Here is a 14,636-nt window from a genome sequence, read left to right as displayed (position 1 = left end):
TTCCATCTCCACAGGCGATTCATACACGATAGATTTGAGGGCTCCCACAGAAAGAAATCAAGGCTCAATAAATCAGGTGAGCATGGGGGCCAGGCAACGGGTCCACTATGGCCAATCCATCGACGCCCAAAACGCCTGTTCAAATGGTCACGAACACAACTTCCATAATGGGCAGGCGCCCCGTCATGTTGACACCAAATGTTGCGTCTCACATTTGCTGGAATATTGTCAAGTAACCCTAGTAGAACTTGTTCAAGAAAGATCCGATATTTAGCGGAGTTCATGCGGGATGGTAACAAGTATGGGCCGACTAAGCAGTCACCGACCATACCTGCCCACACATTTATTGTGAAGTGATGTTGTGCCGCATGGGGGCATACACCGTGTGGGTTGTCGTGAGCCCACATATGAGCATTGTGCTGATTGAATAAGCCTTTCCGAGTGAAATAAGCCTCATCCGTGAACAAAACATAGGCTGGAAAATTCAAGTCTTGAACACTTTCTTGGAGAAACCACTGCATAAAAGCCACACGTGCAGGAGATCTTGGGGGAGCAGTTACTGAACCCTTTGGAGATGAAAGGGGTGTAAGGAATCGTCATGCCAGACACGCTGTACACTGCAACGAGACACTCCTACAGCAGAGGTACCGGCACGTGTGCTGGTAGTAGGATTACTCTGGATGGCACTCAACACACTTTCTTCCATGGCAGGAGTTCGCGTCAAACGTGGTCTGCCTACCCACACTACTCCTATTACCTCTAAATGACCCATAATCGCACAAATTTTGATGCACACACGCAAACAAACGGTGGTCCGGTACATGTCTGTCTGGGAAGCATTCTCCATAAATTTGTTGAGCGGCTCGTCCATTGCCCTCTGCTAATCCATACACTAGGTGCATGTCTGCCAGCTCACAGTTCGTATATCGATGCATGCTCTTTGTGCGGCGACTACTGCTTGAATGAGTAAACCAGAAATTTTCCCTCTCACGAACTGATGAACAGCGCCGTCTACTGACTTACAGTGACGTTTCCGGTTATGGGTTCCTATGCGAGTCACATTCCTTTAGATGTTACCTACCTCCCCTAAACGTTTGTACCAATATTTTTGAGACACCCTGTATATACAGGGCCCTTGTATAACATGGTAGTTAGGTTCCTATAAAAGCTCATGTAGTGTGAAACTGTTATACGGGACTAACAACCAGTACAAAAAGGGGGATTACATTCCAAAAGCTAACAAAATTACGTCCTTTTTTATAACTATCGAAAACTTAATTTTTATTAAAAATAGTAATAACTAAAAGAGCTCGGTGAAGGATACAAGTTGTTCTTTAGGGGAGCGGATGAGAGAGGAAGAAATGGATTAGGTATATTGTAGTTGATAAGGTGTTAAAGGATGGAGTGTGTGAGGTTAACAGAAGGAGTGATAGGATTATGAGCATCAAACTAGAAGTGGGTGGACACATGACCACAATAGTATGTGCGTATGCCCTGCAAGTAGGATGTGGGGAAGAAGAAAACAATTTTTGGATGGAAATGGATCAAGTGGTCATAACAAAACCTGAGAAAGAGAGGTTGATTGTTGGGAACGATTTAAATGGACATTTAGGAAGAAGCAAGAGAGAGGAAGGAAGAGTGTATGGAAGGTGGAGTATTGGGGAAAGAAATAGAGAAGGGGAGAGGATAGTAGAACACGCAGTGGCATTTGACCTAGCAATAGTTAACACCTGCTTCGGAAAGAAAGCAAGCCAGCTGATAACATACAAAAGTGGGGAAAGGACAAGCCAGATTGACTATATCATGTGTCGTAGGAGGCATCTAAAGGAAATGATGAACAGCAAGGTGATAAACGGAGAAAGTGTGTCTGCACAACATAGATTGCTTGTGGTCAATTGGGAGGTTCCAGCGGACAAAAGTAGGAAATATTCAAGATAGAGGGAGAAAAGGATAAAATGGTGGAGATTGAAAGGAGGGTTTGAGGAAGGAGTTTAGGGAAAAGGTGCTAAAAGGAATAAAGTTACCGGAAGATGTGCAAGAGTGGTGGAAGTTAAATAGTTGTATCATAAGGAAAGTTGGAGAAGAGTTGTTGGGGAAAACATCAGGAAAGGGGTGCCGGAGGGAAAGGAGGCTTGGTGGTGGAATGAGGAAGTGCAATCAGTGATAAAACAAAAGAAGGAGATGAAGAAAAGATGGGATTTAACAGGTAGCCAGGAAGATAAAGAAGCATATAAATTAGCAAATAAGGAGGCAAAAAGGGCTGTGGCAATAGCAAAGGCAGTGGACGAGGCCTATGGAGAACTAGAAAGGAAAGATGGAGATAGGCAATTGATGAGAATAGCCAAAGTGAGAGACAAGGCAAAGGACTTCTCGTCTATAAAACAGATAAAAGATGAGAGGGGAGTGGTGATACAGGACCAGAAGAAGGTTAAGGAAAGGTGGAAAAACTATTTCAAGAAGTTATTAAATGAGGAAAACCCAAGATAAGCAAGGATGGAGAGACGAATGAAAGGGTAGTGGAAGGCATAAGCAAGAAAGAAGTGGAAAAGTGCACTCAGAAAAATGAAGAGGGGGAAAGCAGTAGGTGCTGATCAGATACCAGTAGAGGTATGGAGAAGTATGGGCGAAGAAGGGATCGATATCTTATGGGACTTTATGGAGAAACTGTGGCAGCAGGAGAGAATACCCGATGAGTGGAGGGAAAGTATACTTGTGCCAATCTATAAAGGAAAGGGTGATGTGCAGGAATGTGGGAACTACAGGGGAATAAAGTTAATGTTTCACTTGATGAAGATCTGGGAAAGAACTGTGGAAGGAAGCATAAGGCAGGAGATGAAAATAGGAGAGGAAAAGTTTGGTTTCATGCTAGGAAGAGGAACAACAGATGTGGTCTTTGCTTTAAGGCAGGTGATGGAAAGGTATAGGCAGATGCAAGTAGAGTTGCATATGGTGTTCATAGACCTGGAAAAAGCATATGACAGAGTGCCCAGACAAGAGGTATGGAGATGCATGAGGGAGAAGGGTGCATCAGAAAAGTACGTAAGGCTTGTGAAGGAAATGTACAAGGGAGCAGTAACTCAGGTTAAGAGTAGTGTAGGTATGACTGAGGGGTTCTCTGTAGAAGTTGGACTGCACCAGGGATCAGCTCTCAGCCCATATCTGTTTGATCTGATAATGGATGTGTTGGTGAGAAACGTGAAGAGTAGAGCACCATGGAGTATGCTGTTCGCAGATGATATCGTACTGTGCGAACCATTCCAAAGAAAAGTGGAGAAGAAATTGGAGGAAAGCAATGGAAGAGAGAGGCATGAGGATAAGTAGAACAAAGACAGAATATATGGCACTGAATGGAGAAGATGAGAGTTCTATAAAACTGCAGGAGGAAAAGCTACCATCAGTTTCGAAATTTAAGCATCTGGGATCAAACGTTGAGAGGAATGGAGGATTGAGTGCAGAAATACAGCATAGATTGCAATGTGGATGGTTGAACTGGAAAAGATGAGTGGGGTGCTGTGTGATAAGAAAGTAAATTGTAGAATGAAGGGAAGAGTGTATAAAACTGTGGTTAGACCGTATTGATGTACGGTGCTGAGACATGGGCAATTACAAGTGCCCAGGAGAAGATGGAAGTGGCAGAGATGAGGATGCTAAGATGGATGTGTGGTGTGACGAGGAAGGACAGGATAAGAAATGACTACATCAGAGGTATGGTTAAGGTGGGATCTCTGAGTAAAAAAAATGCAGGAATCTAGGTTGAGGTGCTTTGGACATGTGTAACGAAGAAGTGAGGAGTATGTGGAGAAGAGGTGTGAAAAGTTGGAGGTAATAGGGAAGAGGGGGAGACCTAAGCTGAGATGGAAAGACAAGGTGGCAGAGGATTTAAAAGAGAGAGTATGGAGGAGAGAGGAAGCTGAGGATAGGGAGGAATGGAGGAAAAGAATTAAGGATGGAAATGGCGACCTCATATAAACGTAGGAAGAAGACAAAGATAAAGAAGAATTACTAAATAAATGTCTCACAAACTGTGATACATAATATATGTATGTATCACAATGTGATATGAACATTCATATAAACATGTATCCAATTCTCTATGGATACAGAGATACAGCTGTTTAAAACTGGCATGCACAGCTCCCTGAATCAGATGTGACCAAGAAGCTGTTATAACCTGATGCTATTTTGTGTTAGAAGTGTTAAGAATGACACACATCTTTACACATGCTGAATATGCCAATATGGTGTTTGTCTACAGTTTTTTTGGTGGAAGTGCTACTGCTGCTTGTAGAGAATTCCGTCGACGATTTCCTAACCGCAGAATAAGGGATTCAAGAGTGTTTGCACCAAACTGCATAAGACTGGTAAAGTTCCCAGAGCTCATATTTCTTCTGTACGTTCATTAAATTTTCTTCCTCTTCATTGCTGTGCTAAGCACAATCAAAATAGAACATTTTCTCTGTTGCAGAATATCTTTACCTTCTGAACTTTCTTCTGCAGCATCAAGATTTCATGTATCTTCTTCTCTCTTTAAAAATCAGTAATCTGGGTTTGTTTGCTTTTGCTTGATAGATCTTTGTAAATTTCATGGTATGAAGCTAAGCATTTTTGAAGCTTCCTTTTTTGTGCTCCTTTCAGTCAAAGGATCCCCATTCAAAAAATAAGATTCTAATTGCTTGGCTAAGTTTATGCCTTCCCATATGCTTTTTAGTGTAAAATTTGGAACTTAAGAATTTTCATCTGTGCTATCATCCTCTGAATTGATTTGGTTTAACTGTGATGCCATTTCCTCCAAATTCGTTTCATACGATACATTTCTCCCTTTTTTAAGATGATCCAAAATTCATATCTTTGATTCTAGAGAGATAAAGTTTCTTTTGAGTGGTGCTTTTTTACTTTCCTTAGGCATAATTTAAGGCTGGAATTTAATACACAACAAAGAAATTATTCCAATATGGTTCTTAAGATCAATATTTAGTAATACATACTTTGAAAAATTTATAAACGTTTAAATAAAAACCAAAATAACCTTACAAAAACCTTAAAATTCTCGAATTGCACGCTTCGAAGTCAATTTTTTATGGATTTTCCAAAATTTTTGGAAAATCCTTAACACGGGGATTTTCCAATAATTTTTTTTGCATAACGACTAGTGAGTTAACGGTGGGCATTCACAAAAAATGAATGGAAATGTTGAAAAATTACATCCAATGTAATAGCAAGGTTTTCCCCGCACGAAAGCTCAAAAATACCATTTTATGTGAGGTTTGCTGCAATTCTCTAACCATATTATATCAGCACCGTGTTGTGCGAGGGTTGCTGCAATTTATCAATAGTGTTAGAGTGAAATCGTGTTGTAGAAATACCATGTTATACAGGGGTTGCCTGCATATAAATATATACAGATATTACATATATATTTATATAATTAGCATTGGCATTAATAGAGGCATATGATGCAAGAAAGAAAGCTCATACAGCATAAGCCAAAAAAAAAAAAAAAAAAAAAAACTTGCCATTTCACTCATCCATTTGCTCCAAAAGTTTGTCCACTTCTTTCTTGAATTTATTTAACCTATCAACTTCCATAGCTGATGGAAGTTTGTTCCAGCAATCAACTACCCACTGGCTACAGGCAAATTTCCACACATCTATTTAACAACTTTTTTTCCTCAATTTCAGTGTCAGGTTTGTAATCTGAGCAAGAGGAAGAATCCCATCAGCAGTAAACCTGCTCAATCCATTCAAGGCCTTATATGCCTCAATCAGATCACCTCATAGGTGCCTAGTCTCCAAATGCTGCAATTTTCAGAGCTTAAGCCTTTCTTCGTAAGACCCTTTGTTCCCGTCACCGGCCTTTGTTACCATTCACTGTACTCATTCTAGCAACTCTACATCTTTCCTAAAATAAGGATTCCAGACCTGTACGCAGTACTCAAGGTGTGGCTTGACCTTTGCCTTATATAAGAGTTAATAATCACCCCCTTATCCCTGCTAGCAAAATTCCTGTATATCACAGACAACACCCCCATGACCTAATCTGGCAGCCTGTCTGCACTGCATAGAAAATTTCATATTTGACTGCACAATTATCCCCAGGTCTCTTTCATTCTCTACTACCTTGAGTGTAACACCATCCAGCTGGTACTTTTCTCTGGGTACTGCTATCCATATGCAGCACTTTGCATTTGCCAATGTTAAACTTCAGTTGCCACTTCTCAGCCCATCTGCCCAACCTCACCTGATCCTGTTGTAGCAGCATACTGTCATAAACTGTTATTAACAATGCTGGCAACCTTGTATCATTTACAAACTTTGACAGTAAACTTGATATACCTTCATCAATATCATTGATAAATATACAAAACAACAGGGGGCCCAATGCCAAACCCTGGCAACTCCACTAATAACATTAGTCCACGGAGAACAGCGTCTATTGATTACCACTCTGTCTTCTCCCACTCAACCACCCTTTTATCCATTGTAGCAACTTACCCTTAATATAATACTGCTCCAATTTGTACAGTAGTCTTCCATGCGCAACAGTATCAAAAGCTTTCCTGAAATCCAAGTATATGATATCAAAATTATTTTTTTGTTTCCAGCTCCTTTGTGACCATGTCATAGTATCCCATCAAACTGGTCAGACAAGACTTCCCCCCTAACAAACCCATGCTGTGTCTGAATTATTACTGCAGTCTTGACTAGATGATCCTGCAATGCTTCTTTAACCAGTGACGCCATTATTTTCCTCAAAACAGAAGTCAGACTAATAGGTCTACAATTACTCGTGTCACCCATTGATCCCCCTTTGTGAATTGGAGATACATTTGCACATCTCCAGTCCATGCAGACTTACCCTGAGTCGAAGGATGCTCTAATAATTATGGTTAAAGGTTTGCTTACTTCCTTTGCCGCCTCCTTTAATACAACTGGATAGATCCCTCCACTCCAGGTGCCTTTCTTATGGTTAATTTCAACAATTTCTCCCCCACTTTGCTCTCAGTTATTACAAAATCATTTTAATTCTGTTAGAGTGTGATAAACATCTGGCCTTCTCTTCCTTGAATAACTCATCATGTGTGAATGTAGATGCAAAATACTCATTTAGTTTGGCAGCTATCTGAGAATGATCATCTACAGTCAACCCACTAATATCAAGTGGACCAATCTGATTCATCCCCTTCCTTTTAGAGTTTATATAAGTAAATAAGTCTTTGCTGTTTTTCTTTGAATCCTTTGCTAAAGATTTCTCATAATCTGCCTTCGCTTGCCTAACCTCCTTTGGGACTTGATTACAGATTAGCTTATATCTACCATAAGCTTCTGGGTCACTTGATAATTTATATGCATCCCATGTATTTTTCTTCTCTGCCACGAGTCTCATTAGTTCATCTGCCATCCATATGGCCTTAAACCAAGAACACTATTTCTTAGTTGGAACAAAAAGCCCAGTAGTTTCCAAGATTATTTCCTTGATTGCTTCCCATTTAGAATTTGCTGTTGGCACCATAAGCTGGTCTCACTGTATAGAATTTAAAAAACCTCTGAGACCACTGTAGTCACCTTTACGAAAGAAAAAAAACCTTACCTTTACCCCTGTTGGTAGTTACATCTTTAAGTAAATCCCACATCAGTACACTGTGATCACTGCCATCTAGTGGCTCCTTTACCTGTAAATTCTTAATGCATGAATAATCACTGCTGATAATCAGATCAAGAGTGTTACTCCCTCTGGTTGCCCCTCTAACATTCTGCTGTAGAAAACAATCATCCAATAGATCCATAAGGCTTTGCTAGTGTAAGAGCGACCAACCCACAAGTTCCAGTCAATATCTTGGAAGTTAAAATCTCCCATTATAAGACACTTATTTACTGGCCCAATCTATTTCTCTGTACAGCTGTTCATTGTACTCATCAGAGTCATTAGTCCTATACCAAACGTCTACCCTCATTTTTGTTTTCCCAGTGCTTATGTCACACCAAACTGACTCAACATTGCACTGTCCATCTATGTCAACTGGATGCACTTCCTTAGATTTTGTTTATTAACTAGCAGAATAACCCCTCCTTACTTCCTATCCTGTCTATCCTTTCTGTACACATTGTACTCCCCAAATTCCAATTCTGCATTCCTTATATCTGAGTGACACCATATCTCTGATATCCCAACAATATACACCTTTGATGTTTTGACCAGCATTTCAAATTCATCAAATTTATTTACTATACTCCTAGCATTGGTGTACATGCAATTGTAAATTACCTGTTCTTACTCTAACACAGCCCATGGCCCATGTATTTACTTGTTTCATGACTCCCAGCAGTTGCTGAAATCCATAGTAATTTGCTTTCTGGGCTGCTGCTCATTCCAATAGAAGCAGTGCATGAATCACTTCCATCTCTTATTATATTTATATTATTTATAATAAATATATTTTAAATAATATAAATATATACAGGCTGCTTCAAGAGGAATAGTAAATATTTTGGGAGGTCATGGTATCGATTATTCTGAGCAAAAAAGTTCATATAAACATGTATCCAATTCTCAATGGATACAGAGATACAGCTGTTTAAAACTGGCATGCACAGCTCCCTGAATCAGATGTGACCAAGAAGCTGTTATAACCTGATGCTGTTTTGTGTTAGACGTGTTAAGAATGCCACACATCTTTACACATGCTGAATATGCCAATATGGTGTTTGTCTACAGTTTTTTTGGTGGAAGTGCTACTGCTGCTTGTAGAGAATTCCGTCGACGATTTCCTAACCGCAGAATAAGGGATTCAAGTGTTTACACCAAACTGCATAAGACTGGTAAAGTTCCCAGAGCTCATATTTCTTCTGAACATGCAAATGAACAAAGTATGGATGAAATATAACACATTCTTCTGTCAGTAGAACGTAGTCTTACTATTAGCACACGAAGAATTTCTACGCTCATTGATGTTCCACAGACAAGAGTATGGTGAACATTATGTGAGCATGGCTTGTATCCATTTCACATACAGCAGATGCAACACCTTCAACCAGAAGACGCCCAGCAGTTGGAATTTTGTTGGTGGGTAAATGACAATCGCCAATTAATTCCATTAATATTGTTCAATGATGAAGCTAATTTCACATGTGACATTATCAACAACACTCATAACTCTCATGGGTGGTCAGAAGAAAATCCACATGCCACTGTACAACAAATTTTCAACATTGCTTCTCTGTAAATGTGGCGTGATATCATCGACAATCAGTTGAATGGACCTGTTTTGTTACAAAATCTTCTTAAAGGGCACATTTACCTAGAATTTCTGCAAAACTAACTTTCACTACTATTGGAAGATGTTTCCTTGGCTACAAAAATTGGTATGTACACTCAGCATGATGGACATTATACCCATCTGGTGATACAATACCTAAATCGAGCTTTCCCTCAACGATGGATCGGCCGTGGTGGTCCCATTCATTGGCCACCAAGGTCTCCAGACCTCACGCCATTAGATTTATTTGTGGGATGGATGAAAAGCACAGTATACAAAGAAAAGATGAATACAAGAGACGAATTGCTCACTTGCATTTTGGATACTGCTGCCCTCATAAAGGAATGGCAAGACGACCTCAGAAGAACATGTCATATTACCACAAGAGTTGCAAAGTGCACTGAGGTTGATGGTGGGATTTTTGAACATTTATTGTGAACTGTTAAAAATTTGTCAATTATTTGTGTTTTGTATCATTCAAAAAGTCAATAAATACAAACAATAAGTCATTTATCATTCTTTAACACCTCTCATAATGACTTTGTGCACGTCAGTTTCAAACAGCTGTATCTCCGTATCCATTGAGCACTGGACACATGTTTATGTGAACTTTTTTACTCAGAATAACAGGTACTGTATAATGTATATATAAAAAACAAAATTTGAGCTTTAGTTCTAATGCAGGATAATTTAATGTAAATCTATAAAATTTATTAAAAAATGAGAATAAATATACAGATGTTTGCCTAATCAATATTAAAACCATCAAGATGGTATGTAATAATTAAAAAAACTAACCAAAAATATCAGCAATTTTCTTGGTAATTAATGAAATAATCAGAATCAACAGTGTGAAAGAAGCTTATTAAACTTGTTACTGAAAATCTTCCACAAAATAAATAAATTATAATCAGAAGATGCAAGCAATTCTTTTAAAAGACAAAGTGAACAGGTATATAATATATTAAAAGCAAATTTTGGGAAGAGATACAGACCATTTGTAGTGCTCTGATCTTCTTTAGGTTGAGAAATCTGTGTACATAATATTTTTGCTTTGTCATTTATTAGCCGTTTGTAGGTCATGCCAGTTCCATTTCTGAGAAACCCTGCAGAAAATTTCAAAATTTAAATTCATACAAAACTAATAATTTATTTAAACTGAAAAATTTAATGATTATTTAACATTTAGATGATATGAAAAATGTGAATATATATATATTGTATTAAATGTAATACTTCTTCCAAATTTTTAAGTAATAACATGCCTTCATTCATTAACCATATTAATCATCATTCCATCAATCATCTGCTTTTTAATATCAACAATGGTTAGAGAGGTTGCCTGAAACTTCAATATGTTAAGCAACTACTTATAAATGCAACTTATTCATATATGGCCAATTTTATAAGTAGTTGCCTGACTGAAACAAATAATCAACCTGATGTAGCCGACACACACACACACACACACACACACACAACCTTTGAGTTGACTGTGATTGCTAAATACAGTTAATGACTGTATTCTTACTATGATTAGCTGTAAACTCATCTGACCTGTGTGGTCATGCCAGAGTATAAAAATGAAATATTACTAATACAGTGGAACCTCTATCTTCGTCACAAAAAGTCAGCCACCACATGGTCATCCTGGCCTCGCACAATCACCCACACAGTCAGCCAGCCCCATATGATATCTGCCTTGTGCAAGACTAAAAAAAAAATTTTTTTAATTTTGCAATTTTTTGCAGTTATCTTCGTAAAAAGAAGTGACCATGGCCCCAAAAAAGTGTAGTGAAGAAAAACAACCAAAAAGGAAAGCTGTGAGAACTACAACTCAGTTGAAAAAAAAAATCATTGCTAAGTTTGAAAGTGGAATACATGTTTCCAACTTAGCATTAGAATTTAACATGCCGAGAACTATGGCAAAGCAGCATAATTAAAAATAAAGCAGCAATTAAAGCGGCTGATGTGGCAAAAGGTGTAAAAATTCTTGCTGCTAAAAGATCACAAACATACAAAGAAGACATGGAAAATCTGTTATTAATATGGATTACTGAAAAGCAAATGGCTGTTCATAGTATTTCAAAATCTATCATCTGCAAAAAAGCAAGGCAGTTATATGATGACCTGAAGCAAAAGAACCCAGGAACCAGTGATTTCATGGCAAGTAGGGGCTGGTTCAAAAAATTTAAAAGGTGAACTGGGCTGTTGTTGTTATTTTGGTTTTTAGGAGCATTAGCAACTAAGGCCATATTGTTCCGGGGATATGCGGCGGTCATTCCCTGACCTTTCCGCATCCTCCGTATTTGGTGGTCACGGGCTCGAACCCTGGTCTAATCAAGAAGCGTGTGTGCTATGCACTGCTGCTCCTGCCCACCTGGCTACGGAGGCACCGCGAACCAGGCATTCATAGTGTAGTTAAGCATGGAGAGGCTTCAAGCTCGAATGCAGGAGATGCTAAAAAGTTTGTTGAAGATTTCAAAAACTACGTAGACACTGAGGGATTTATCCCTCAAGAAGTTTTTAATTATGATGAGACGGACCTATTCTGGGAAAAAAAGACCTAGAAGAACCTACATCACAAAAGAGGAAAAAGCATTGCCTGGACACAAACCAATGAAAGACAGATTAACACTCTTGCTGTGTGGTAATGCTAGTGGGGACTGCAAAATTAAACCACTGCTCGTTTATCATTCAAAAAAGCTGAGAATTTTTAAGAACAATATCATAAAAAGTAAACTAAATGTGATGTGGAGGTCTAACAGTAAGGCTTGGGTAACAAGAGTTTTTCCTGGAGTGGATTCATGAAGTGTTTGCCCCAAGTGTGAAAGCTTATCTAGAAAGTTATAATTTACCTGTAAAGGCCTTCTTGGTTTTGGCCAATGCTCCTGCTCATCCCCCTGGCTTGGAAGACAATTTGGCAGGGGAATACAGCTTTATTCGCATTGAATATCTACCACCAAACACAACTCCTCTAATCTAACCTATGGATCAGCAGGTCATTGCCTGTTTTAAAAAACTTTATACAAAAGCCCTGTTTCAAAGGTTTTGAAGTGACGTTGGAGATAGAACTTACACTGAGAGAATTTTGGAAAAATTACTTTAATATCCTCCATTGTTTGAGGATAATTGATAAGACACATGGGAGAAGTGTCTTCCAGGACAATGAACTCGGCCTGGAGAAAATTGTGGCCAGAGTGTGTGTGAGAAACAGACTTTGAAGTTTTCGGGTCAGAGCCTGCTGTTGATGAAATTGTGTCTCTGGGCAGGTCCATGGGATTAGAAGTTGATAGTGAGGATGTAGACGAATTGGTGGAGGACCATGGAAGGGAGCTCACCACAGAAGAACTGTTGGACCTTCATAAAAAACAGGAAGCTGAAGCAGTGGAGGAAATTTCATCAGAGGAGGAAAGGTCAAGTAAAGTCAGCATCCCAACTGCTGACATTAAGGAAATGCAGTCCAATTGGGCCAAAAAGGCAGAGTATGGTCGAGAAGAGGCACATGAACATTGCCGTAGTTAATCAAATTATAAATTCATTCAATGATAATGTGATTGGCTACTTTGGACAGGTTCTTTGCTAAATTGAGTGCTAGTGAATCATTGGGAAAGGGACAAAAAAGACACCGATCACAAGAATTGAAGTTAAATGATGTTTTACTGGAAGGCGACTCCCCTTTTAAACAAACAATAATTCCTTTACCCTCCTCTTCAGCTTCTGCCAACATCGCTCTTCAGTAAAGGTAAAGCTCTGGTTAAATTTTTATTTATTTATGTATCAGATTCGGGGCTGGGAACAGATTATTCCAATTATAGTTAATTCCTATGGAAAAAATTGATTCTATATTCATCTGATTCAGTATTTGTCTGTCCCTCAGGAACGGATTAATGACGAATATAGAGGTTCCACTGTAGAATCCCAAATCAAGATTACATGCCAGCAAACTTAACAACAGATTACAGAAAGTCTTATATCCCATATTCAACATTCTTCTAACTGTAACATTCAACGTGATATTGGTGGTGGTGATAACATTTCCTACATCAAGGAAGAAAGCTGTTCACTGTAAAGCAGCAAACCACTTTTGCTGGTATGAATGAATCCACTGCATCAATGAGCACATTGTATCAATTAACTAAGTTAGTCTGTCTCAATTAAGACTACTTGGTTTCCCTTCCCAGAAACTTGGGGTTTTCATCCAACAAAACAAGCAAGCTGATCAAACAATACGTGGATTATGCAGACATATACTTAAGTGGTGTAACCTTATATCTAAAACAAACATTGTAAATTTATATATATATATATTAAATATAAATATATTAAATTATAATAACCTAATTACACAGTTTTAAGTGACTATTTACATTATGAAGCACCTACCCTCATTGGTGCAGGCTGCCCCATCAGTCTCTCCAATATGAATAATTTATATATGCTGTTAATGTAAAATTATATTACAATAAATTTAAATAACAGATTTTTTTCGTCATTGTTTTTGAATTTCATGACTTTTTAGGACACCTAAAAAAAGACATGAAATTTATGCTTCTAGTGCCCTTTTCAAGAAGTAGTAGTAGTAGTACTACTACTGGAAATTGGTCTCTACTGGAAATCAGAAATTTAGTGTTTACTGTAAAGTTAGGGGCTCACATCTGGGGAGTACGGGCTTGGCACACCCAGGATCCTGAGCTGGATATCACCATTCTTCCCTCTTTCTTAGTGATTCCCTTCTCTCTCTCTCTCTCTCTCTCAGAGTACCTCAGAAATTTGTTTTGCCTGGTGCAGCAAAAGCCTCAGACTTCCTTGCACCATATGGCTGATAATGATAAAAAAAAAAAAAAGTTAAGAACAATGTTACGTATTGCACTGTATTCACAAGTGTTGTATACGATGAAAACATCAATTTACTCGACTGTACCGTACAACTTTGTTCACCAGCGATACAGTCATTAACAGACCCATATTGCTCATGCATATTGAAAATTAGCTACCGTGAAATAAAAACAATGACTAAATAGTGCTAACGTAATAATGTTGATTTCGAATCATCACACTTGAAGAATTATAAACACGTCTCTTCTCACAGAATACTTACTAAACAAGATACTACTTGACGTGAAATTAGCCATTTGTTTTTCCGTCTAGCGACATCTACCGCCTTTAAAGCTAAAATTCAAAAATTATTACTAAATGAGAAATAAATATGAATATAAATAGCTTGCGTTCTATTTTCTTATTTCTTTTCCTGCTTTATTCATTTTCTTCTATATATATAGTATATATATTTTATTTATTTAATTGGATACGCTTTTTTTATTCAATAATTTGAACCCTTGCAAATGGTTCGAAATTAAAGCTTGCAAAGTTTTAGTTCAT

The 14,636-nt window shown here is 38.3% G+C and overlaps 1 protein-coding gene across 1 annotated transcript in view; it reads right to left on the bottom strand.

The window, feature by feature from the left end:
- The window catches only part of mRpS2 (mitochondrial ribosomal protein S2), a 47,842-nt gene extending 33,451 nt beyond the window's left edge, over positions 1 to 14,391 (bottom strand). The window contains exons 1-2 of the mRNA XM_090379823.1: positions 14,356 to 14,391; positions 10,250 to 10,360 (exon numbers count right to left, since the gene is read on the bottom strand). Of these exons, the coding sequence (XP_090235949.1) occupies positions 10,250 to 10,360; positions 14,356 to 14,389 (145 nt within the window). The 5' untranslated portion in view covers positions 14,390 to 14,391. The remainder of the gene's footprint in view (positions 1 to 10,249; positions 10,361 to 14,355) is intronic.
- Between the last annotated feature and the right edge of the window lie 245 nt (positions 14,392 to 14,636).

This window comes from Mastigoproctus giganteus, chromosome 8 (assembly GCF_048544385.1).
Source record: "Mastigoproctus giganteus isolate SK-2022 chromosome 8, ASM4854438v1, whole genome shotgun sequence".
NCBI classification, from domain to species: Eukaryota; Metazoa; Arthropoda; class Arachnida; order Uropygi; family Thelyphonidae; genus Mastigoproctus; species Mastigoproctus giganteus.
This window is presented reverse-complemented; position numbering and strand designations above follow the sequence as displayed.